Below are 25,116 nucleotides of genomic sequence, written 5' to 3'. Positions count from 1 at the left end.
AAAACCGGGTCGAGGAATTGCCCAACCCGAAATTGCATCGACCTATTACACCTGCAAGTAAAACTAATGTGCTTATCACGGCGCCTGTAAACGGCGCGCCGCCTTGATTGCATTTGCAACTTGGACCGTCGCGGCAACGACACATAACCAGGATGAGCGAGTCAATAGAACAGTTACGGTCACGGTTAGAGGCCCTTTCAACATGTGTGGTGACAGCGGACCTGAATGACCGTGCCAAGGTGGTGGAGGTGGCGCTGGGCGCCCAGCCATCCCCACAGTTCCTGTCGGACCTGTTTGACGTGGGCGTGGCCAGCGTCTCGGCGGCGGTGGCGGCAAAGGCAGCAGAGGCTTCTGAGTCTACTGCGGATGAGGTACGTTCTACGGGTTGCCATGGGCGCCAACCCCGCACGGGTGTGCTGGTACTAGGCCGGCCCACGCCCCACACCGCTGTTCAGAGCCCATGTGGGTCGGCGGCGGCTTAGGGTCCACGGTAGATCGCAGGGACTGTATGAGCATGAGTTGCCTTGGACCTAAGCCGTCCTTGTACGCTAACGTCTGTCTTTGGCCTTTGTCAGGCCGACGCCCGTGCCGGCAGCGGGCCCGCGCAGCAGCTGGTGGCCATGTGTGTTGCCGCCTCACTACGTTACCTGCCGGGGCAAGGTGCGTGTACTGTATTAACGCATGACACGCACACAGTCCAGCCAGATAAATCAGGCCGCAAAGATGGGCGCCATTCTGCCTTTGTGCCCGGCTCTGTGGTGCGGCACCCGCGCCTGTGTGTGACGGCTGTCCGCCTGCTGCCGCACGCTGCATTGACCCGCACCGAGCAGTGCGCCACACCACATACACGCACAGACATCACACATCAACACACACAACACATCAGCACACATCCCACCTCTCCCTTCCTACAGCAGACCCGCGAGTGCTGCAGCAGTTCCTGGACTCGCTGCTGCTGCCCGCGCTGGCCGCCGCCGCCGCCGCGCTGCCCGACCGCGCCTGCCGCGTGCAGGCCTGCAGCAGCCTGGCCTCACTGCTGGCGGCCGGCGGCCACTGGCCGCAGCTGCGGCAGCTGGTGGGCAGCTGCGGGGCCGCGCTGGCGGCGGCGGGTGGCGGCGGCGGAGCAGGAGGCGATGCGGGTGTGGGTGCGGGAGGGGCGGCGGCGGCGGCGGGTGTGCGGCTGCCGCTGCCGGTGGCGTGCACGCTGCTGACGGCGGTGGTGCACAGCCTGCGGGAGGTGGTGGCGGCGGGTGAGTGTGAGCGGGTGGCCGAGGGGGCAGAGCGGGCGTAGAGGGTTCAGGGATCGTAGCAGGCTTGAGGGCCGGTGATGTACTACTGTGGGAATGGGAGAGACGCCGCCGGGGTTCATGACGCATGCTGGCGACTAGCGGAGGACCCATGACAAGCCCTGTTGCAGGCTGTCATGTCACACATCGTGCACAGACGCTCAATCGTCTGATACGGCCATTGTTTGATATGCGCCGGCATACGGCAACAGGCTCCCAGGACGGCGCCAGCAGCACCGCCGCCGCCGGCGATCGCGCCGCGGCCGCCCGGCAGCTGCTGGGGTCCGAGGCGCTGCCGCTGCTGCGGCGCTGCCTGCGGCCGCTGCTGGGGAGCCACGTGGCGGGGGTGCGGCAGGCGGGGCTCAAGGCCGTGGTGCCGGCGGCGCTGGTCTGTGCGCACACCTGCGGTGGGTGGGGTGGGGGTGTTGGCTGGATGGGGGTGGGGGTGGCGGGGCGGCTGGTTAGGGTTGGGCGGGGCCGGGGGCGGGGCTGGGCCGTTCAGACCGTCTGGGCGTTGATGGCATGGAGGCTTTGGCAGTGGGTTGCAGCGGGGAGGGGGGCTGCTGTGCTCCCCATTTCCCACCACTGCTTACACTCCCCACCGCCAGCACCATCACCGCTGCCCACCAGCACTCCCCACACCCACCACCACCACCACCACCACCACCATCACCGCTGCCCACCACCACTCCCCACCCCCACCACCACCACCACCACCACCACCACCACCACCACCACCACCACACCACCACCACCACCACCACCACCACCACCACCACCACTCCCCACCGCCAGCACCACCACCACACAAGCCCCACTGACCTCCACCTGCCTGACACAGGCGGCGCCGAGCTGGCCGGCCTGGCGGGTGACGTGTGGCGCCTGGCGCTGGAGCTGCTGGCGGGAGGACAGGCGGCGGCGGACAGCGCGGCAGGGGCAGCGGCGGCAGGAGCGGCAGCGGCGTCGGACAGCTCTGCTGGTGGTGGTGGTGCTGCTGCTGCTGGAGCTACTGCTGCTGCTGCCGCCGCCTCGTGCAGCACGGGGCAGCGCACGGCTCTGTCGCTGCTGGTGTCGTGCTGCGGGCTGCTGCAGGACCCGGCGGCGGGGGTGGACGTGGCGGGCTGCGGCCGCTTCTGGGAGCTGCTGCGGACGTGCCTGGTGAGGCGGCCACGTGTGCATTTGAACATGGGATATGAAGCGATTTGTGTGCGTGTGTGTATGGAAAGCAGCAGCTGCCATGATGTGTGTATGTGTACGGAATGCCGCTCCCCGACCATGCCGTACGTGCGCCAACACGTACGTATACCCACGCTTCGTTTCCTGCGTGACTTCCGCACCTGAGTTATGCACCTGCAATGTGCGCCGCCCTGCAGTCGCTGCCGGCTGACGCGGACGGCCTGGAGCGCAAGCGCGCGCTGCTGCTGCTGCAGCGCCTGGCGCCGGCGGGGCAGGCGGCGGCGCCGGGGTGGTGCGTGTGGGGGGTGCTGTACGACATCCTGGACGAGTTCCCCATACACCTGGTGGCGCCCGTGTGGGGGAAGGTGCGTGTGTGCGTGCATGTGTGCGTGTGTGTGTGTGCGTGTGTGTGTTAGAAAGCACAAGGAAAACAAAGCTGAAAGTGTGTGTGTGTGTGCGCGCGCGTGTGTTTGTTTGTGCATGTGTGCGTGGGTGTGTGTCATGGGTTGGGTAGATGTGGTACGGGCATGCGGGTAGGACCGGGGGCGAATGCTGTTGGTTGCTATCTAGCGCGAGGGGTGCTGCCCTTGTGCCACGTGTGCTGCTACCCGCTCGGGGACCTGCACCGTATCCTGCCTGCCCGCTTGCGCCCGCCCTCCACAGATCGACCAGCTGCACGCCCCCGCGCCCGAGTACGTGACTGAGGCTGTGGTGCCCAAGAACTACATCCCAAAGAAGAAGGAGCTCAAGAGCCGCAAGGCAGTGGCGGCGGCGGAGGGCAGCAAGGGCGAGGGGCAGGAGGAGGAGGGAGAGGGCGAGGCGGCGGCGCCCGCTGCGGCGGCGGGTGCCGAGGCAGCGGCGGCGGGAGGGAGCTGGGCTGTGCCTGCGGAGTGGCAGTCCGTGTTATGGTCGCGTGCGCTGCAGCACGGCAACCTGCAGGTGCGGATGGATGTTGTGTTCGCTACCTTGGTGCGCCTTGTTTGCAAGTTGATTTTATTGTAAATGAGTCACTGTCTGCAAGTGGCGCGTTGGCTGTATAGCTGTCTGCACTCGCTCACCCAGTTGATTAATCATGCCTGGAACGCCGCCCCGCCCCGCCCCGCCCCGCCCCGCCCCGCCCCGCCCCGCCCCGCCCGCACCCGCACCCACCCAACCCCCCCCCCCCGCCGCCGCAGGTCCAGCGGCTGGCCATGCGTACGCTGCTGCAGCGCGACTGGTCGGGGCGGCGGGACCTGCTGAGGGGGCTGCCGGCCGCGTTTGTGTGTGGCGTGCTGCTGCCGGCGCTGGCACGGGACCTGCACTACCGCGGCGGCGCGGCGGAGGTGGACGTGGTGGACGTGCAGGTGGGGGGGTGGTGGGGGGTGGGGGCTGCGGTTTTAGATACCAGCCCAAACGAGTACCGAACCCATTGCAGAAGAGCGGGGAGGATAGCGTGGCCTATGCTGTGTCAGCGGAGTGGCACGCGACAGTAGTCCCCATGGGGAGCTGGGGCTGCGTGCACCGGTGCATCCAGGCACCTTCAGTCGTGTGTGTTTGTGTGTTTGTGTGTTTGTGTGTTTAGCATGAGTATGTGAGTGGGGGAAGGTGCTCTTCCGACTGCATTGGTGCTTGTCACCAATGCAATCTGCCGATGCGCTTTACGGGGCTGGTGTTAATTGCGCGGTGTGCGTGTGTGTGTGTGTGTGTGGTTCCTGCCCATGGACGCGCCCTGTGACGCGCCCTGTGACGCGCTCTGACGCAGGCGGCGGCCTCCAAGCTGCTGCGCGCCTGGTTCGCCGCGGCGCCGCTGCCAGCCCGGCTGGAGGCGCTGGCGGCGGTGCGCGGCCTGGTGGCGCCGGGCTGCGGCGAGGTGTCGCGGCTGGGGCTGCAGCAGGTCATGCGGTGAGAGGGCGTGTTTTTTTTTGGGGGTGTAAATACCAGCCCAAACTAAACTAAACTAAACCCGGGTTGTAAATACCAGCCAAACAAAACTAATCTAAACCGAGCAAACGGAGCATAGGCAGAGGCGTTAGTTGCAAGCGGTACGCGGGTGTTATGTTCGCGAGCCCAATAGGTCCCAAGAGGGGGAGGGAGGGCTGGGGGCACGGTCGTGGTGACACTGTGATTGCAGCGAGATGCGAGAGCAGCTGTGTCAGTCAAATGCCGCGTGCGGGCCGAGCGGCGTGTCGTGTCTGCTCATCACCTCACCTAACCGTCCCGTCTGACCCGGCCCCCCTGATGTCCCCCCGGGTTGGAGTGGACTGCGCCCCCTCCCTCTCCGATCCTCGCCATCGCCTTCTCCTCACTGGTCCTGCCTGGCATCTCCCCGCCCCACCCCTGCAGCTGCCTAGCCATGGGGGCGCTGGGGGCCGCCGAGGACGGCCAACTGCTCGCCGCCATCACACCCGGGGCAGCCGCCGCCGCCGCCTCTACCTCCGCCTCTGCCGCCTGGTCCGCCTCCACCTCCGCCGCCTCCTTCCCCGGCGCGCTGCTGGGCTCGCTGCGCGCGGTGGTGGGCTACATGTCCAACTTCACAGGTGAGCGAAACACTTTCAATTATGCAACATAATGCAGCGTCCTGCACAAATAGTATAAAGTATTCAGGAAAGCTCCATTGATAGTAGTGTATATATGCTGATGCGTGCCAGGATCACACGGGTATGACGCCGGTCTGAAGAGGGGCAAAAACGTGTCCACACGTGTTTCTCCACGCTCGCGTAGACTTAGCCTCCCTCTTTCAGGAATTAACTTATATGACATACAAGGATGCAAAAGTTTGACTCCCGTCGCATTCTGCGAGGGTGGCTGTCACCACATTTCGCGAGGCATGCTTTCGCCAGGGTCGCACTCTTTAGCCCGGGAGCATGTTTCTAGTCTCCTTGCATGTATGTTTGATGACGGCAACAATAATTGGCATCAAAGCGCGGTAATTGCGCAGACTTGAGAAGCCTGTTCACCGCGACGTCACCGAATAGGCCGCAAACAAAATATTTGAGGTCTCTATAGTATCAAGGTGATACTTGTAGAACGCTGGTAGCTGATTCGGAGGTCGGCCTGACGACCGTCGCCAACCGTGCCAAGCTGGGCGGAACGCATCCCCCGGACGCCACGCGAGCTAGACCAGTCTAGGCCGTGTCGTCCGCCCGGGACCACGTTCGCCGGAGTTTGGGGACCGGACGACAAGGCCAAGGCAGGTAACCAGGCTGTGCCGTTTGACCCCTCTCCCAGACCGGCGTCATACCCGTGTGTGCCAGGATGGCACCGTGTTTTAAGGCTTGACGAAGCCCGCCGCTTCCAACCGCCGCACAGGCATGAGCTACAAGCGCAGCGTGTGGGGCTCGTGCCTGCTGCTGGCGGCGGCGGCGGCGCCGGTGTCGGCGGCGGGCCTGGTGCCGGCGCTGCGGCTGCTGGCGGAGCTGCCGCCCGCCAGCCTGGAGCCGGGGGGCGAGATGCGCGAGGCGGCACGGTGGGGCGGGGGCGGGGGGAATGTTTTGGAGCTATCTTTGTGTCTCACCCTTGCCCGGCTTCGCCCCGCGAGCAGCACTTGCTGACGCTGGCTGCCGCATGTTATGTCTATGTACCTCGTAGTAAATTTTCTCTTCTTCCCGTCAATCAGGTCTTACCTGCTGGGCCGGCCCCCCGCATACATCGAGGCGCTGCTCGCCGGCACCGCAGCCGGCGGCGGCGGCGGCGGCATTAGCAGCGCCAGCCCCGCCGCCCTCCTGTCGCCCGCCGAGGCGGCGACCATCACCGACCTGCTCCGCGGCCTCCTCGACGACTACGCCACCGCCCCCCCTGCTACAGCCACCCCTTCAGCAGCTGCTGCTGCGCCAGCTGCTGGTGTTGCTACAGCCGGTGCCGCTGCTACAGCCGGTGCTGCTGCTGCTGCGGGCGCCGTGGCGCGGCTCCTGGTGCTTTTCAGTGACGAGGCGGCGGCGGCGGCGGCGGTGTGCGGGCGGCTGCGGCGAGCGCTGGTGGGCTGCTACGGCCGGCCGTACGCGGCGGCGTCGGAGCTGGACGGCGCACTGGGGCTGCTGCGGGAGCTGCTGCAAGCCACACCGCCACTGGTGGGTGGGAAACACACACGAGGCAGGCACGGCTCCGGCCCTGGCTCAATGAGGAGTGCCGGTCCGGCACAGGTTGCACGGTAATGTTTCTTTCCTGACTTCGTGAGTTCTGATCGAGGTTATACCCATACCAAAGTTCCCGCTTCCGCTCCTTTCGTCGCTCCTGCCCGCTGCCGCCGCAGCCGCTGCCTGCTGCGGCGGGCTCGGCCTCGCCCGCTCCCTCGCCACCGCCGCCGCCGCCGCCGCTCCAGCTGGCGCTGCTGGCGCTGCTGTGTGACTGCTGTGACGACCTGTGCTCCGTCGCCAGCCACGCCGCAGACGCCTTCCTGCAGCCCGAGCCCCAGCAGCCGCAGCCCTCCACAACCCCCACAAGTAATACCGCTTGCAACTCAAGCCTCTGCCTGTGCTCTGCTAGTTTAGCTTGGTTTGGTTTAGTTGGGGCTGGCCTTTACAACAACCCCCACCTCCTCCTCCCCCTCCACCTCCGCCGCCGCCTCATCCGCAGCAGCAGCCGCTGCAGCCGCGTCGTCAGCGGCGCTGGCGCGCGCGGACGCTGCCTGGGCCTGTGTGGCTCTGGGCCTGAGCCGCGCGGCGCGGAGCCCGGACCCGGCGCTGGTGCCGGCGGTACGCAAGCTGGCGGGGGCGGCGCTGGCGCTGCTGACGCAGCTGTGCGCCGCGCCGCTGCCGGCGAGCCGCCCCGGTGCCGTCGTGGCGGGACTGCGGGTGCGTCTGTGGCTTAGGGTTAGGCGGCCCCGGGGCCCCGGTGGTGACCGGCAGCAACTAGTGCGTGCTAGCATGGCTGGCGCGAAATGCAATGGTGGTGCTGTGGGCTCTGGCTTGTAGCCTCTCGGTCTGACACGGCTTTACAACCTGCTCTGCGCCTACCGCCTGATCCGTGCGGCCCCTTGCAGGCAGCCACCGCCGCCGCCAACGCGCTCCGCGCCGCCGCCGCCTGCTCCCCCGCTGTGGCCGCCGCCGCCGCGGAGCGGCTGGACAGCAGCGCCCTGGCGGCGGCCGCCGTGCGCGATGCGGATGCCGCCGCCGCCGCCATCACCGCCGCCGCGGCCGCCGCCGCCGACATGGACGTGTCCGCCGCCGCCGGCGAGTTGCTCGCCGCCAAGTGGCCGCTGGTCGACGCCGCCACCGCCTGCGCCGCCGAGCTCCTTCCCTCGCCGGCGTCGTCATCGTCGGTGGCGGCGGCGGCGGCTGGCACTGCTGCTGCTGACGCTGACGCGGCGGTGGCGGTGGCGGGCGGGCTGCGGCTGCGGCGCGAGGTGCTGTGTGTGGTCCTGTCGCAGTCGGTTGCGGCGCTGTCGGAGTACCCGGAGGGCCAGGTGCTGCCGCTGCTGCGCTGCCTGCGCCGCTGCTGGGGCGCGGTGGCGGCGGCGGGGCCCGAGCTGCAGGTGCGTGCGGCGCGACATGGCCCGCAGGCCCGAACAGGAGCAACCGGCGAGTTCAACCCTGCTCGATGTGTTGTCGAGATTGTGTTGTATACCGTGGTGACCACAAACTCTCAATTGGGTACAACAATGCTGCTAAAAATCACGGCTCCCGCAGGAGGCGGCGGCGCGCGCCATGGGCTGTGAGGAGGAGGCACGTGAGGGCGGCTCGGCGCTGCAGGCAGTGTGCTGGGGCGTGGTGCGCGCGCTGTGGAACGCGCTGTGTGCCACCCCCCGCCGCACCGGGCCGCTGTGTGCCGCCTTCGTCAACACAGCCCTCATGCCGAGGCTGTTCGTGCAGCAGGTGTGGGGCGACGATGTTGCAGACCACACATCAGAACAACCATTTACAATGACACGGCCTGACACACCGCAGGGACGCCAAAGCACAATGCCACCTTTGCCACATTTGTTTACGTATTCTGCAGCCACGATGGCACGCGTCATAAAGAAAACCATTCACATGATCTTACAGAACGCAGGAACAGCTGCGCAGAACTCACGGCTGATGTAGGGACGATTCTCCTTCCCTCCTCCCCCTCCCTCCCTTCCCACCTTTCCCTCCCCGCCATTCCCTCCCTCCCTCCCTCCCTCCCTCCCCACCTTTCCCTCCCTCCCTCCCCACCTTTATCTCTCTCCCTCCCCACTGTTCCCGCCCTCCTTCCCCACCTTTCCCTCCCCACCTTTCCACCTTGCCCTCCCTCCCCACCCCCAGCCCGACGCGGTGCTGCAGGCGCTGCACGGCCCGCACGGCCCCTGCCGCTGGCTGCTGTCGCGGCTGCTGGAGTGGGGCGGCACCAGCAGCCGCTTCCTGCTGCTGCTGGCCTGCCAGCTGGGCAGCTACATGGTGCTACAGCCGGCGCTGGCGGGCTGCTACTGCCGGGAGGTGCAGGCGCTGCTGCTGTGGGGCAGCCGCAAGGGAGGTGAGCGCGTCTGCTTTGTGTACGTGGGAACATTTGGGGGGGCGCGGTGGTAGGGGGCTTTTGGGGACGGCGTTGCTGGAGCTGCCGGTGGATCGCGCACGCACGCGCTCACCAAACACGCTACAGCCCTTACCCCAACGTGTTGCCTTCCTGGAGTGGCTTCTACCGGCGAACGATGACACACGTACTTGACCCGCACCCATACCCGCCCCACCCTCTCCCTCCTCCTGCTCCTCCCCACCGCCGCAGCCGCCTATGACCCCGACATGGGCGGCAGTAGCACCGAGGCCACGGAGGCGGAGGAGCTGGCGGCAGTAGCAGCGCCCGCCGACCCGGCCCTGGTGGGCGGCGCCGCCATCGCCTCCGAGGTGGCGCCCCGCGTGGCGCTGCTGTGCTGCCTGCACCAGATGGCAGTAGCAGCGCGCTGCGTCTGGCCGCCGCCCGCCGCCGGCGCGGCGGCGGCTACTGCCGCGGAGGCGGCCGCCGCCGGCGTGAGCGCCGCCGGCGGCGCCGCGGCGCCGGCTGCGCCGGCGGAGGGATCTGGGTCGGAGGCGGTGGCGGCGGCGGCGGCGCCCAAGCGGCCGGTGATTGTATTCGGGGAGTCGCCGATGTGGGGGGAGGAGGCGGGCGGGTCCAAGCCGTCGCAGCTGAGCCAGGTGTCCACGAGCGCCTCTGCAGCCGCCTCTGCAGCTGCCTCTGCAGCCATTTCTGCAGCCACCGCAGCTGTCGGCAACGGCAACAGCAACAGCAACGCATCAGCATCAGCAGCAGCCGCCGGGCCGGAGGCGGAGAAGGAGGAGGACGTGGGTGACTACGGTGCGCCGCCGCCTCCGGATCCAGGCCACCCGGCTCTGGCTGCTGGGCGGCAGCTGTGGCGGCAGCTGCTGGGGGTGGCGCTGAGCGACCCGCAACTGTCCACGGACAAGGTCCGCAACGGCAGCGAGCTGCACAGGCAGAAGGTGGGGGCACTGAGGGCTGTGGGTGTGTGGGTGAGGGTGAGGGTGGGTGAGGGTGGGTGGGGGAGGGGTTGTGTGGGTGGGTTGGGGGGAGGTGTGTGTGTGTGTGTGTGTGTGTGTGTGCGTGTGTGTGTGTGTGTGCGTGTGTGTGTAGCTGGGTAGCTGGGTGGGTGGGTGGGTGGGAGCCCGATTTGGGGGGCGGGGGGGTGTGAGGTTTGGGGGGAAAGCCTCGGGAGGGTTGCGCTCACTGGGGAGCAACGCACACGGGCATCATGGTCTCATCGTAAAACGGAACCCGTGCGGCGTCGCGGGCTGCATCTCTCCCACCCATTTTCCTCTACCGTACATACACACACCCTCATACACACACCCTCATGCACACACACAATGTCGCGCAGGTGCGGCTGTGGCAGTCGCTGGTGGTGCTGACCAGCTTCGTGCCGCGGGAGGAGGGCGGCGCGGCGGTGGACGCAGTGCTGCTGCAGCTGAACGGTGAGGCGGAGGAGCGGGGCGGGGCAGGGGGGGGGCCAGCGGGGGGGGGAGCTTGTCTGAGACACGGGCGGCAAGGGAGCTGAAGTTGCACACACTCATTGTTGATCATGGTTTCTAACTGGTCATGCCTGGCAGCCCCCCTGACCTTGTTGTGTGCCGTGTGTCCTGCGCAGGCAACAACCCCCCCACCGTGAAGCAGTACATGGAGGCGGTGGTGGCGGCGCTGGTGATGCGCGACCCCGCCCTGCTGCACAGCCGCCTGCTGCCGCTGGTGGCCCGGTACACGCGCCACGCAGCCGGGCTGGGCAGCTTCATCCTCATTGCCGCGCAGGTGCGTGTGCGCGTGTGTGTCGTGTTTTCGGCACGCACGACTGGGCGCGTCCTTCATCTTGTGTGTGTGTGTGTGTGTGTGTGTGTGTGTGTGTGTGTGTGTGTGTGTGTGTGTGTGTGTGTGTGTGTGTGCGTGTGCGTTTTGGTGCAAGGTAAGGTAGCACGCAGGGCTGTATATACGATGCGGCGCAAATCTCGCGGTGTTTATCACCTTTCGCATACCGGCACCATCCCGCTCTAACGTACATGTGGTTGCCGAAACCCCCACGCCCTCCCCCATGTCTCCCTCGCATCCTTCGCCCTCCCCCTCCCCTTCCCCCGCTCATGTGATAACGACTTCGTCTGCAGTCTTCAATGCATCCTGTACCGCCTTTCCAACCATCTTTGCAACCCCGACGCCCTCCCCCGCCTCCCCCTCTCCCCCTCGCTCTATTGCATAGGGTTCGGTTTAGGGCTTGTATCTACACACACACACACACAAACACACATACTGACGGCACACACACACACACACACACACACACACACACATACTGACGGCACACACACACACACACACACCTCCCGCCTCCCGCAGGTGCTGCTGCACTCCCCGGCGCCCGTGCAGCGGTCGTGTCTGCGGCCGCTGCTGCTGGCGCTGAGCCCCTGGCTCATGTGCCACGGCCACGCGGTGCGCACCTACGCGCAGCTGGTGCTGTGGGCGCTGCTGGCCCGCTTCCCGCCCGAGGCCCCCATGTGGGCACACTGCATAGGTGGGTGGTGTGGCGACAGGTGGACTGAGAGGGGGCGTCGGGGGGCGGGGGTCAGGGGCCGGGAGCAAAAGACGGAAGGGGCGGAAGGGGAGGGGCGGAGGGTGAGGGTAATAGTCGTACGTGGATATGTCCGTGTGGGAAGGGAAGGAATCGTACGATTGCGCTGGCCGACTTCGCGCCCCTCCCCCAGCAACCAGTCGCCCGCTGCCCCCTCCCACCCTGTGACGTACAGTAGCTCGCGTATGCGGCTGCAGCTTCTCCATGCAGCGCTACTGCTTCCTTACGGGATTGGTTCATAGTTGACCCCTCCCCCTTCCTTCCTCCCTCCCCCCCCCCCCCCGGCCCCTCCAGGCGACCTGGCCTATCTGCGCCAGACCATCGCCTTCATGAGCACCAACACAGACCTGGTGCGGCTCAGGAGGTGAGCCAGGGGGCGGTGTGCTGACTTGGTGCTGAAGGGCAAGAAGCGTAAGGGGGCCCAGGCGCCAAGCCAACACAGCGGTCTGCGTAACAGGTCTGCCACACGCGTATTCAGTAGGTCCGTCCATCCGCTTCATGGACGGCTATCCCTCACCACCGCTTTCATGATGCCGGCACTGATGGGTTATTAATCACTCCGTCTTTCATGGACGGCTGCCGGCACCTTGCGTCCTGTTTCCCCAGGAACATCGGCGACCCCATTTTGGAGTGGAGTCCGGCCGGCCTGGCGCACCCGGCCCGCGTGTTCGCGTCGGGACCCATGGGCGTGTGCCTGGCGGGTGAGTGGGAGTGGCGGTGGCAGTGCGGGGCGTATGGCGTGGGGTGTGGGGTGCACACGTGTGTGCCTTGAAGCAAACGACCGCAAGGCCGCTTCCCTTTCCACCAGCGCGCACGCTTGACCGGCTGACCGCCTGACCGGTGTCCCCTTCCTGTGCCACCCCTGGGTGTCCCATATATCTGCTCCCTCCTCCTGTTCTCCGTATGAACGGCTATCCCCCCCTTCACTTCTTAATTAATCATGAATGTAACCCCCACACACAGGCTCGCCGCACGAGCTGGCCACCTTCGAGGGCGCCCCCGCCACCCTGGTGGACCGAGTGCAGGTGGGTGAGGGGTGCGGCGGGTGATTCCGTCGGGTCACAAAGCAGGCCATTGAGAAAGAGCTACGCGCGACTGTTCCCGGGCCCAGTCTGCGTGACCGGCACGGCCCCGGCGTGCCCTGGCATGTGTCCTTGTGACTTACACGACCGCCGCTACTGCCGCTACTGCCACTACTGCCGCTGCCGCCGCCTCAGGCGTTCCTGGTGTGGGAGCGGCACCGGCTGCGTGACGAGTTGTCGGAGCGCGAGGTGGAGCGCCTGTACGCATCGCAGGTGCGCGGGCCGGGCAGGGAGGGGGGGGGAAGGGAGGGAGGGAGCTGCATGGGCGGCGGTGGGGGCTGCGAGGACCTAACACGAAGTACGCTTGGGTGGAGCGCGTAGTGGGCTTTGGGAGATCTGATGTACAGAGACACAGTCTCCCTCACACGCGTTGCATACTTACACACACACACACACACACGCACAGGACCCCTCGGCCTTCGCCGGCGTGATGGACGCCGCCGCCTCGTCGTCGTCCTCCGGAGGCGGCAAGAAGCAGCAGCAGCAGCAGCAGGGCGGGACCGCCGCTGCTACAGCCGGCGGCGGCGGCATTGGTGACTTCCAGCGGAAGATAACGCCCGAGGCCTTGTTGGCGGAGCTGGGGGTGGCGGCGGCGGGCGCCGGCGGGGCGGCGGACGTTGAGGGAGCGGGCGGTGGCGGTGGCGGCGGCGGGCTGGCGAGCCTGCTGCTGTTGGAGGGCGAGGACGAAGCCGGCGACTGGAAGTGAGTGTGTGTGAATCGGTGTCGTGTTTTATGTCATAAGGGGGTTGCAGATATCAAAGGCCCGAACTAAACCGAACCCAATGCAAAAGAGCAGGGATGAGAGCGCAGGCTGCTGCCCATGCGCGCACGTGTCTTCACCGCAACTGGTGGTGACTCGACCACAACTGCCCTGACCGCGTACGCCGTGTGCGTGTGTTTCCACATGGACCAACGTGACCATCACGCCCTAAACCAACGTGTTGGCTGCTTGGCTACCTGCCGCCGTCCGCCGTGTGTCTGTGTGTGCAGGGCCGCCTCAGCCTCGGCCTCGCGGCGTCACGACATACTGTTGGTTGCTTCCCTCATCGACAAGGTGTGCGTGTGGGGGGGGCAGGAGTAGTGAGCGAGGGTCCGAACACGGCGCAGAGGACGTCCGCCCGCACCTGAGAGGGCAGGCGCAACCGCAGCCTCTACTTCTGTACCCTCAACAATCCTTTCCCACAATCTCTGCTGCCGGCCGCACACATCCACGCTTTTCCCGTCCCCACACGCCACACGCCACAAGCCCCCTTTAGCCTTGCTTCCCTAACATGCACACACACACGCATACACTGTCTTTGCGCAACGTTTTCCTTGTGCTCTTTAACACACACGCGTGCACACACGCCCCCCCCCCGCCTGTAGGTCCCCAACCTGGCCGGCCTGGCCCGCACGTGCGAGGTGCTGGGTGCGGGGCGGCTGGTGCTGGCGGACCGCGCCGTAGCCAAGGACCCGCTGTTCACTAGCATCAGCGTCACAGCCGAGCAGTGAGTGGCCGCGTGGGCGTGCGCGCCAATGTTCTAGCTTCTTCCCTCCCCGCCGTGCTCATTCTCACACCCCCGCGCGCCCCTACGACCGCTGTCCATTTCGCCACACTTTTCTGTACCATCTTTGCAACTCCCCAAACCCCACACGCCACCCCCCCCCCTGCACACCCGCCGCGCACAGGTGGCTGCCCATGGAGGAGGTCAAGCCGGCGGCGCTGCTGGCGTGGCTGGAGCGCAAGGCGGCCGAGGGGTGAGGCGGGCCGGGCCGGGGGCGGGCTGATTTGCGACTGCCAGCAAGGGTCGTCATGTGTATATTGTCGTCCAGGGGCCGCATGCCCAGCAGCCATGTGCGTGTTCCTCTCCTGTGTGATGCACGCTGCGTAGTGGGCGTGCTACAGTGCGGTCTCTGTCCTGCCGTTCTAAACACGGCCTCCCCCGTCTCAGCATCTCCCCTCCCCCCACCTTCCGCTCACCTTCCGACCACTACCTTTTGGGATTGGAATGGACATCCCCGCGCTCCCGCCCCTGTGCTCTGCTCGTTTTTCGTTGGGTTTGGTTTAGTTTGGGCTGGTATCTACAACCCCCCCCCCCCACACACACACACACACGCGCAGCTACACGCTGGTGGGCCTGGAGCAGACGGCCGAGAGCGTGCGGCTGCCCGACTACGTGTGGCCGGAGCGGGTGGTGCTGGTGCTGGGCCGGGAGAAGGAGGGCATCCCGCCAGAGGTGGGGACTGGGGACTGATGGGGATGAGGGGCCGTGGTGGGCTGGGCATGGACAGCAGCGGGTGGCCCGGGCGGCCTGAGGCATGAGGCGTGGGGACTTGGGGCGTGAGGACTTGGCGCGGCGTGGTTGGAGTGGGCTGGGGCGGTCGGCGGCGGCGGGGTGCGCAGCGCCAGAAGCTCGCTCATTGCGCGCGGTCCGCCGGGTGCCCGTGTGACACGTGCGTGTGCTTTCTCCTGCGCCCCTGCGCCGCCTGCTTGTACTGCCGCCGGCTGACCTCTGCTGCCTGCTGCCTGTGTGTGTGTGTGTGTGTGTGTGTGTGTGTGTGTGTGTGTGTGTGTGTGTGTGTGTGTGTGTGTGTGTGTGTGTGTGTGTGTGTGTGTGTGTGTGTGTGTGTGTGTGTGTGTGTGTGTGTGTGTGTCTGTGTGTGTGTTGCCGCAGGTGTTGTCGCTGCTGGACGCGGCCCTGGAGATCCCGCAGCGTGGCATCATTCGCTCCCTCAACGTGCACGTCACCGGCGCCATTGCGCTGTACGACTATGTGCGGAAGCAGCAGCAGCCGGCGCCGCCCGGGGCCGTGGTTGGGGCGGCGGCTGGGGCGGCGGCCGGGGCTGGGAAGTAGTGCAGTGTAGTAACGACTGGAGTGTGCATAATGCGCGCGTGTGATTGGCGATCAGAAATGGATGATGAAGTAGTGAGGAAGCCGGTAGTCTTTATGTGGGGGTGCGGCGGCTGTGGAAGCTGCTGCGTCATGGAGAGGGGAATGCACATGGCGGGCAGGGCGGGCGGGCGGGCGGAGGCTCGTTCTTGTCTAGGGGTGACGAGCCAATTGCTGAAGCCGCAACTAGTGTGGACAAGTGACAGCGAGCGAGCTTTCCTGGGCAAGGCTGAAACCTTGCTTGGACGGCGGGTGAGATGGCGGAAACTGTGGGGATCATGTAGGTGTGAGTGTTCAGATGGCTGTGGCCTGTCGACTCGCTCAAATTTATCGTTCAAGAGGTCGCCTCACGAGGTTGCCTGGCTGGCCGTAGCACTTTTGCAATATCTTGCAGGTTCGCAGTCGTAGCACCCGTGTTGCCGGCGATGCCGGCTGAAGAAAGTGTGATTCCCGCCGGTTCCCAGATTTGGGAGGGACGAGGGGAGGCCGCTTCGGCGGCCGATAGTCCCATACACCCCGCGAACTGACACCAAGTGTCGCCAACGCATTGGGCGAAGGCGGTCCCGTGTGACCGCTCCGTGCGGGTGGGGCGCAGCGCCTGGACTGCGGGGGGAGCCCGAGGGTTCCGCTAGCCCCAAGACCAGGAGAACCTATAAAGGCCGCGGATGCTGTACCGGACATTGTAGCAGCAGGAAACGCCATAAAAGGACTTGATGACGAGCTGGGGCTTTCCTATGGGTATGGGGGACTTGCGCGCTGTCACGCCTTCCTCCCACACACATCCACACCTCACACAATCACACCCGGTCCCTGGTTATGTTGCGCCGCGTGGCGACGGGGATTCAAGGGAACAGCAGGGGCTCGGGACGCATGGCAACCAACAACTCCTATCCTGGTCAGGGGCGTCTTTGACGTTGACGCTCTGTAGCAGTAGATGAGATCCGGGTTGTGGCCAGGCGTGAATGCACGTGTGAGCCTGCTGTGGGGTCCCGCGTGCCGGAATGAATGTGCGCACATGATGTCGAAAGCCGGAAGTGCCACGGCTGGCGGTATAGATGGCACTGCGCTCACCCGGCTGATTGATAGGGACGCACCCGACCCGCCGGTTAGCCCAAGTTTCGGTCCGCAGACTGTTGCAGCGGCATCACGAGGGGCCAGAGTCGAAACAGCGTCAGATGTGTATTACACAGGGCATAATGGGCCCCATGGCTGACCCTCCAAGCATGCACGAACTCGTGCTCGAAACACACACAAGAAACCCTGTCTTGTCTCTGTCACCACATTGCATTCATCTGTCCATGCGAGGTCTGAGGTTGTCAGTATTTACGATATGGCTGTGGTCCCCTGGTGGCCGGCATGTGACCATCAAACATGTTCATGAGCTCAGCATCTCATCCAGTCCCTATCTACCGATGCTCTCACACACGAGTATGTGTGACCCATTTGCACACCACAGGTTTGACCACCCGCGCGAGTCCTGCCACTGAACGAACAATCCTGCACCCAGCACATTTTCACACATCATGAAGGACGAAAAAGCGTTGTAATGTTACACCGGGCGGCCCTGCCAGCATGCAAGGTATAAATTCACAGCCCCGTCATATGCACCCAACAGACATTCCCACAGGAATTAAATACCCTCAGTACAGAGCGAGAACGGAAGCAGCCGCAGCTATCAAAGCCGGCCCGCACGCAGCGCCCGGCGCCGGCTGGTGCTCCCAATGGCGCCGCGGCCCGCGCGGCCTGCGTGCGGGTCCGCGCTCCTGCCACCCACACGCAGCACCTGCTGCTGCTCCATATCCTTCGTCACGGCCGCTGCCTCCACCTGTTGCACCTGCTGCTGCTGCTGCTGCTGCTGCTGTTGCCGGGCCGCCATGTCAGCTTCCAACGCCGCCGCAATGGCCGCCTCCATCTCCACTTCGTCGTCTGGGTGCTGGATGTCGAAGTCGCGCATCAGCCCCTCGCCGTCGTACATGGCCCTGGGGTCAGCGCCGGCGGCACCAAAGGCGCCAGCACGCGGGCAGGGGCCGTCGCCACGGGGGTGCGGGGGGCCGCCGCTGAGCCAATCCATCCAGCCCATGAACCATGTAGGCGCGTGCGGGCCGCCGTCAGAGCCGCTGTCAGGGCCGCCGCGGGGGCCGCCGCCATCGGGGCCGCCAAAGGGCACCGCGCGCTCATCGTCAGCAGGTCCGCCAAAGCCGTGACCGGAGCGCGGGCCGTTGATGCCGCCCTCAGCGCCAGCGCCGGGGGGCGGCGGCGGCGGACCGCACAGCATGTCGGTCATCCAGGCGGGCAGCGGCAGGGGCGGGTGGGGAGGAGGGCGAGGGTGCGGAGGGCGGTCGCCTCCGTCAGCACCAGCGGAGTCGGCAGCAAGTGCGGTGGCGACGAAGGGGCCGGTGGCTGCCTCAAATCCGGGGCGGGGGAGGGCGGCCAGGTCGGCGGCGTCGGGGTGGGGCTGGCCGAAGGGAGGAGGAGGAGGGGGGCACACGAGGTGGGCCAGCCAGGGCGGCAGCCAGGGGTGGGGAGGCGGCGGGTGGGGACCGGGGCCATCGAACTCGCCGTCCGGGCCGTGGTGGGGTCCATGGGGTCCGTGAGGGCCGTCGCGGGGACCGTCATGGGGTTGGTGAGGTCCATGGTGAGGCCCATCGTGGGAGCCGTCGTGGGGACCATGAGGGCCACCATGGGGACCATCGTGGGGGTTGGGACCGTCACGCTTCTCGTCCGACAGTTGGGCGCCTGCAGAGGGTGGGGAGCGACGTCAATACCAAGATTGCAGCATTGGAACGGAAGCTACAAATGTAGCTGTCCAGATCACAGGTAGCCTGCGCGACACGACTCACAGGCAAGCTGGCACATCCACGCGCTGGCGAGGAGCGCCACCAGCGCGAGCGGAAGGGCGCGTTGAGCGCGAGCCATCCTGGCTATTAGCTTATCAGCTTAGCAGTAGTTTTCCAGTTTCAAGTAAACAGCTTGGGCAAGTCAGGTTAAAAGGTGGGAAGGAAGCCCGCGTCAAAGAACGGAGCTTCTTGTGTGCAATGGAGTATTATGTTATAGTATGCGTAACAGCTGGGGCACTTAAGTCGCGGGTGAGCACGCAACGGCAAATACTGTATACGAAAGGCCACATGTCGCAGCCCCATTATACTAGCTTGCGTACGCCTGGGGAAAAAGTAGACCTGCAGGAGGAGCGCCGTCGCACAAAGTATACGCCCTAACTACTTTTATCCAAACTGTACCTAGCTGAGGTAGGCCGGCCCGGCGCGGCATAAGTGCGTCAACAACGTCATGCGACCGTGCTCGCAGTCCAGGCCACGCGCTAATTACTTAACGCACTCCGTAGACTGACAAGTGACAGCAAACGCTTGCATTACAATGTGGCATCAAGCAAACTCCCAGGGCAAAGAAGCACACGGCAAGGGCAGCGTACTGCAGCGCTCAGCTCACCACGCCCATGTCCTCGCGCACCCACAGCTCCTGCCCCAGCGGGCTGTCCCACAACCCCTCTACTAGCCTCGTCTCGTCAACGTCCGGCCCGTGGCAGATGTAAAGCTCTCGCGTATCCGGGAACAATGCCGCAGTCAGGTACAGCACCTCGGCTGCGGGCCCACTGGCAACGTGTGTGCTCGCGCTAGCCGGGGGCGCACCGCCGCTGCTTGCCGCCCCGCTGCTGCTCGCGCCTCCGGTGCCACTGCTTGTTCCACCAGTGCTGCCTCCCGCCCGGCTGCCCGATACGCGGGCAAGCCACGACTTGCCGGTTGGCTGGACAGGGGGTGGGGGAGGGCAGCGCAAGCGGGGATAAACGCGGGGGAACTGACTTGCCGCGTGCGAACCGTGCACGTGTGTGCACAAGCCGTGTGGCATCCCCGCATATGCCGGCGCTGTGCTGCGCCGTGTGCTGCGCTCCAACGCCCCCAGCAGCATTACACACGCACCAACCCCAACCGCCTGTCCGCCCCGCCCCCGCTCCCGCCCCCACCTCCACTGCACCCTCTCTCACCGTCGCCGCCGGCTCCGCCGCCGCTCCTTCCCCTCCTCCCGCTGCTCCTGCCGCCGGTCCCGGGGCTGCTGCCGGCAGCTGCAGCCGCAGCGTGAGGCTGTGCACCGCCGCCAGACTGGCCAGCTCGGGGTGGTACTGCCAGGGCGACGAGTCGGCGGTGCCCAGCCGCTGGCCGCCCTCGCGCTGCGACCGCGCCGCCGACAGCTGCTCAATCTGGTCCAGCGTCATGGTCAGCCTGCACCATGGAGCGTGTGTGTGCACGTCAGGGCGGGGGTTAACGTTGAACCAATCCCGTAAGGAAACAGTCGCGCGGGGGGAGTGGGTTACATTCATGATTATATCAGAAGTGACGGCGTAGCCATGTACAGTGGTATTGCAGACGCGGGACGGGGAGGGGTTTCATACCAAGGGATCCCAGACCCGATACCAGGGATGTGTGGCGGAGGCATGCAGGCGGGGATTGGGGGCAGGCATGCGCTGCGCGTGTGCTGATGCACAGTAACAAAGGTTGGGAGCGGATGCGGCACGGCGCGTCCCATGTTTGGTAGGGCCCGGACGCCACACACAGGGCAGGATGAGAGAACTACTGCTGTCACTTTGCAGCAACATTCACCCACATAAAGGCGCATCTAACACAGCCACACATCCAACACGCACCTGGCATGCTTGGGCGGCGCCGCGATGGCCACGTTGTGCGCGCCGAAGCGCAGCCGGCACGCCGCCACCGCGCGCCACACCGCCGCCAGCGCGCCGCCGCCGCCGCCGCCACCACCCGGCAGGTCCCCCAGGAAGCGCACGCCGCCGTGCGGCGCGTCATGCGCGATGAGGAACAGGACCCCTTCGGGCGCCGCCACAGGCATGCTGGCGGCGTAGGTGGGGCTGCCGGTCAGCGGGTTGGCGCCCCCCGCTCCGCCGCCGCCGCCGCCGCCAGGCGTTGCCCGGCTGCCGCGGCCGGACCGGTCGTGTGGCTGGCCGCCGGTGGGCGTGGTGGCGAGGCGGCCGCCGCCGCCGCCGCCATGTCCGGTGCTGCTGCGGCCGGGCGGTTGCCGGCCGTCGGGGCTGGCAGGCACACTGCTGCGACAGTGGGGCAAGGCGGTGTGGTCCGTGCAGGGTGCGTGAGGGCGGGCATGGCGGGGGCCAGGCGCGGTAGGCGGCACAGAGAAGGCGTCTGAATTCGTGCTGCCACATGCAGCTTTGGCCGCGGCCCTGTTCATGTGCAATACGCAGCCTGACCTCAGAGATCTGCCCCATGTTCTCTTTGTCAGCAGCGCATGCGCTCGCCCACCCTACCCACCCACATACTCACCAACAGTGCCACAGTCCACCCACCTGTACGGGCAGAACGGAACTTCCGCACTGCTGACCGGCCGTATGAGCGGCGGAAGCTGCTTCTTGCCGCCCAACCCCCGCGGATGTGGACCGGTTCCGCATCATCAGCCGGAACAGCAGATTGGCGCCGCCAGCAGCGCCGCCGCCGCCGCCACCAGCGCCAGCCGCGCCCTTGCCGCCGGCTGCGCCGGCGCCGGCGCCGCGCGCCCCGGCCGCGGTGGCGTCCCCTGCCGCTGCCGGCGCTGTGTCCAGCGACCTGGCTGCCGCGCTGTACACAGCTGTGCGGAATGCAGGCACGCAACATTGCGGATGCGCGGGTCGGGTGACGAGAATCAAACTCCAAGCGCAGGCTGGGGCAGACCGTGCGGCGGTGGGCGCTAACGCTGCAGGCCGCGCCTTCAGCATTCAAGTTGCATCACACGCACCGGCTCGCATACACATACTGACATACACACACGCACAGCGCCCCCCGCAGCCCACCCACCCACCCACCCACCCACCCACCCACCCGACGCCTCCACCAGGCGCTCCAGGTCCGGCCCCAGCACGCTGTGCATCTTCTGCAGCAGCTCCGCAGCCGAGTGGCCCTCCAGGCGGCCTGACAGCAGCGGGGCACAGCAGGGGCAGTGGGGTACAGTAATGTCAATGGCAGCAGAGGCAATGTGTGTTCAGCAGCAACGCTGGAGCCTCCATAGATGTTTGCACCAGAGTGTTCAGGGCCGGAGATGAATCGCCCGGCATTGCCACGTCTACTTGTGAAGCCCCCGCCTGTTCCCACCCAGCCAGCGCCCATCCCTTTCCCCCTCTTCCCTGCCTCCACCCCTCAAGCCCCCCTCAACCCCGCCCCATCCCAACCCACTTCACCCCAGCCCCTTCCCCATAAGTATTATCGCTTGCAACGAACGCCTCTACCTGTGCTCCGCTCGTTTTAGCCCGGTTCGGTTTAGTTTGGGCAGGTACTTACAACCCACCCCACCCCACCCCATTTGATACACACCATCCCATGGATGGCTACACCCCACCCCAGCGCAGCCTTTTCCCCACCCCACCCCACTACATTGTCAAAGCATAGGCCACGCTCTCCTCCTTGCTCTTTTGTACTGGCTTTAATTTCCATTTGGCTGGTATCTACGACCCACCCCACCCCACCCCACCCCACCCCCACCTACCCGCCAGCTCCTCCTCGATCTCCTCGTCGTACCCGGTGAGCACCACCGCCATCACCATGTGCATGGCGCTGGCCACCACCAGCAGGCTGCGACCCGTGGGCTGCTCGCTCACCGTCACGCCCGCGCTCTCGTGCTGCAGAGCCGCCACGGCGGCCGCCGTCGCGGCGGCGGTGCCGCCCCCGCCGCCGGCGGGGCCGCGGCCAGCCGCCGCCGCGGCGCCGGCGGAGGAGGGGTGCGGCAGGTGCACTATGCGGGTGAGGATCTGCGGCGTGGGTGTGGGCGTGGGTGTGAGCGTGGGCGTGCGTCGTGGCTTGGCTGGGGTGAAGCAAGCCAGCGACTCAGAGCGAAGCGAGGCGAGACAGGGCCAGGCGCGCGTGTGCGTGTCTCAACAACCCCCGCCTGTCCACCTGGCAGGGCAGCCCCCCGGCGTGCTGCAGCACCCCCAGCGTCCACAGCAGCTGCCACAGCTGCTTGGCGTGCCGCGGGTGCAGGTCCGACGCCAGCAGCAGGCCCCTGCACAGCGGCGGCGACAGCGGCAGGGGCAGGAGCAGGGTCAGCATCGACATTGGCACAGGGCACGGGACGCGCCGGGCTTGCCCTGGGTGCGGCATGGTGTACCTACGCAACCTGGAGTCTGGCGAGCTGACAGCTCATCAACAACAAGTCTAACAAGCTAACTCACGTACAGACACACACAGAGGTTCAGCCGGGTCTTTCACCTGTACATGAGGCAGGAGTGCTTCCTGAAGAAGCTGAAGGGCGCCTTGTGGTGCTGCGCCGCGTGCTCCGCCACCAGGCCCGCCAGCCGCTGCTGCAGCCGGCCCGGGAGTGCCAGGTACAAACAGGAAGACTGCGAGTGCGCGTGCGACGGGGGCGCGAGTGCAGGAGCGGGAGGCGGGGCGTGAGCGTGTGAGGCGAGGAGGTGACACGGGCTGCGAGCGTGTCGGACGAGCCGTCAATAAGCCGGTTGAGCGGAAGCGGCCGCCGGCTGTTTCTCGTGTCCTACGACGCTGCATGTGTGGAGTGGAGCCGCACAGCCCCAAAGGGACGCCTGCTGTGCCTCCTCCCGCTGCAGACCCACTCCCACACCCGCTGCCGCCTGTGCCACCCGTTTACCCCACTCCCGCTTGTCTTACTCCCGCTCCTGCCTGTCCCACTCCCGCTCCCGCTCCCCAGGGCCGGGTCCCTGCCCCTGCCCCTGCCGCTGCCGCTGCCCCTGCCCCTGCCCTTGGAGTCCAGGGAGCTGCGGCCGTGCGGCGCCTACCTCGAAGCAGTTCCAGGGCGCCATGCGGGCGCACCACTGCGGCGAGTCGATCTGGGTCAGCACCCCCTCAAACACACGGTCCAGCAGGGCCTGGGGGTAGAGGAGGGGGAGGGAGAGGTTGCGGTGGTGGTGATGGCGGTGGAGAGGTGCGATGGGTGGTGGAGTGGTGGTTGAGGAGGTAGGTAGGCTGGATGGGTTGTAGTGGCAGTGGTAGTGGGCAGGTGCGGAAGGTGGTGGCGAGTGGACTGTGAGGTCGGCACGGTGACGACAACAGACTACGCGCTCGAACCAGTGCTGTTGGATGCTCACTGCTGCTTCGCTCGAGCTGCTGGCAAGCGGCGCACCTGGGTCTCCGCGGACGTCTGTGCTGGCCCTCCTGCACCGCCCGGACCCGCTCCGCCCGACGTCTTGGCTGCAGCGGCGCAGCAGAAGGGCCGGTGGGGTGGCTAGGCACGAGGATCCAGAGCCGTATGCTACCTTGCACGGCTGAGGCGCCGCCACTGCGGGACGCCCCCCCCCCCCCCCAGTCCCTGCACGAGCCGGCCGAACGCCAGCACCCACACGCCATCGGCCGTTGTGTCACCACACCACCTACAGCCTCCCTCCTCCCTCCTCCCTCCTCCCTCACCCTGCATGAGTCCCCATTGCGCGAAGGGCCCCATGAGCAGCACCAGCGCCTCCGCCAGGTGCAGCACCAGCGCGGTGGCGGCGGAGGGCGGCACCAGCTGCCGCAGAGCCACCACCAGCATCACACTCTGCACGCACAGGCGGCGCCAGCGGGGCGGGGAGCCCCCGGCGGCCGGTTGCACCATCATGATCCGACATGGGACCGCATGTGACTGTGCAACTCCACTTGCGCGTGTCCAGTAAAGTGCGGTAGGCTGCACGCACACTGCGTACGCTATGCGCGGCGGGTGGGCAGGCGGCCGGGCGCGGCGCGGCGTCGCACATTGTTCCCCACAAGCCAGCCCCCACGACACCCTAGTGCTGGCCGCACTGCCCCCGCACAGGCCACCGCCGCCGCCACGAAGGGGTGCCCCCAGTGTGTGCCACGTGTGCACCACCGCGGCGCCATTGAGTGCCAATGCGCCCCACACACACCCAACACTGCATGCCGCCCCGCACCTCCAGGTGGGCTGACGCCAGCAGCATTCGAGTGCCGCCATGCTCCAAGTGGACTAGCTTGGTCTGTGGACGGGGGCGGGGGGCGGGCGGAAGGGGCGGTCATCCAGGGGTGGTGACCCACACATGATGTCGCGTTGTTGCCAGCGACTCGGCGGCCTTTCGGTTCCGGCTATGCAGCTACCGGGAGTATGACCCGGGCCCGCGCTTGCGTCAGCGGAGGTTCTGACTCGCACGTGCCACACTCCATGAGGCCATGACGTTACAGAAGCAGTAGCCCTCGCCTGGCGCCCCACCTTTTCTCCGCAAATGCTGTCCAGCACACCGCGGATCGCCAGGCTGAGGGACTTGAAGGAGTTGATGTGGCTGGCCGTGCTACCCACAGGAGCGTCGCGCGGGTAGCTGTACAGTAGCTGAGAGGCGACAAGGAGTTTCACATCAGGCGAAGGCGTGAGGAATGCGCGCATACGAGGGGGCCCAGTTAAAGAGGCAGGAGGAAGCGTGCAACGCGCCGGGTGGCCAGGCACGCCAGGCACAAGTACCCAGCCTTCCGCGCTGCACTCACGCTCCGGTCCTCCTCGTCATCCTCCCCGCCTTGGCTGTCGGTGCTTACTATGAACGCTGCATGCACTGAAGGGTGTTTCGCGCTCATCGCTCAGTCAAAAACAGGTGCATGTCGGGCCCGAAAAGTCCACTCATTCAGCTTGGCCTATAAATCACGCAGTTGTGTAGGCATGTTGCCATATGCAATAGTTAATTTTACCTCCTGGCCAAAATCGAGCAGTAGGCCAATGCCCCATTCCCAACTTGCCAGACGGGCTTGCCA

At 66.3% G+C, this 25,116-nt stretch overlaps 3 protein-coding genes across 5 annotated transcripts; 1 reads left to right on the top strand and 2 right to left on the bottom strand.

The window, feature by feature from the left end:
• Positions 1–41: 41 nt before the first annotated feature.
• Positions 42–16,447, top strand: CHLRE_01g027350v5 (uncharacterized protein). Of its 3 annotated transcripts, none has more exons than XM_043058580.1 (31): positions 42–371; positions 576–660; positions 918–1,250; positions 1,499–1,693; positions 2,128–2,444; positions 2,660–2,827; positions 3,126–3,401; positions 3,638–3,805; positions 4,204–4,343; positions 4,785–4,978; positions 5,751–5,907; positions 6,058–6,508; positions 6,691–6,880; positions 7,017–7,231; positions 7,420–7,911; positions 8,066–8,251; positions 8,663–8,870; positions 9,120–9,829; positions 10,225–10,318; positions 10,492–10,649; positions 11,226–11,400; positions 11,752–11,821; positions 12,064–12,158; positions 12,421–12,482; positions 12,675–12,752; positions 12,946–13,241; positions 13,530–13,593; positions 13,905–14,026; positions 14,208–14,276; positions 14,641–14,755; positions 15,194–16,447. In XM_043058580.1, exons 1-31 carry the CDS (start codon positions 153–155, stop codon positions 15,371–15,373), a joined length of 6,282 nt encoding a protein of 2,093 aa, XP_042928492.1. In that variant the 5' UTR covers positions 42–152; the 3' UTR covers positions 15,374–16,447. The 3 variants fall into 3 exon arrangements, with proteins under 3 accessions (XP_042928492.1, XP_042928493.1, XP_042928494.1); XM_043058579.1 differs by having other exon boundaries at positions 7,014–7,231; XM_043058578.1 differs by having other exon boundaries at positions 915–1,250; positions 7,014–7,231.
• A 132-nt stretch (positions 16,448–16,579) lies between these two features.
• Positions 16,580–18,463, bottom strand: CHLRE_01g027300v5 (uncharacterized protein). The gene is made up of 3 exons (XM_043058577.1): positions 18,250–18,463; positions 17,969–18,145; positions 16,580–17,864 (listed from the first exon to the last, which is right to left on the bottom strand). The coding sequence occupies exons 2-3, from the start codon at positions 18,041–18,043 to the stop codon at positions 17,085–17,087; spliced, it is 855 nt and encodes a 284-aa protein (XP_042928491.1). The 5' UTR covers positions 18,044–18,145; positions 18,250–18,463; the 3' UTR covers positions 16,580–17,084.
• A 46-nt stretch (positions 18,464–18,509) lies between these two features.
• On the bottom strand, positions 18,510–25,031 carry CHLRE_01g027250v5 (uncharacterized protein). Its single transcript, XM_043058576.1, has 15 exons — positions 24,856–25,031; positions 24,587–24,703; positions 24,294–24,356; positions 23,797–23,923; positions 23,513–23,580; positions 23,169–23,258; positions 22,624–22,754; positions 22,312–22,417; positions 21,905–22,166; positions 21,244–21,333; positions 20,827–21,013; positions 20,736–20,762; positions 20,064–20,477; positions 19,407–19,641; positions 18,510–19,168 (listed from the first exon to the last, which is right to left on the bottom strand). The coding sequence occupies exons 1-15, from the start codon at positions 24,940–24,942 to the stop codon at positions 18,845–18,847; spliced, it is 2,328 nt and encodes a 775-aa protein (XP_042928490.1). The 5' UTR covers positions 24,943–25,031; the 3' UTR covers positions 18,510–18,844.
• Positions 25,032–25,116: the final 85 nt, after the last annotated feature.

Source organism: Chlamydomonas reinhardtii, chromosome 1 (genome assembly GCF_000002595.2).
Source record: "Chlamydomonas reinhardtii strain CC-503 cw92 mt+ chromosome 1, whole genome shotgun sequence".
Taxonomy (NCBI): Eukaryota; Viridiplantae; Chlorophyta; class Chlorophyceae; order Chlamydomonadales; family Chlamydomonadaceae; genus Chlamydomonas; species Chlamydomonas reinhardtii.
Note: the sequence above shows the minus strand (reverse complement) of the source record. Positions and strands in the feature narration are given on the sequence as shown.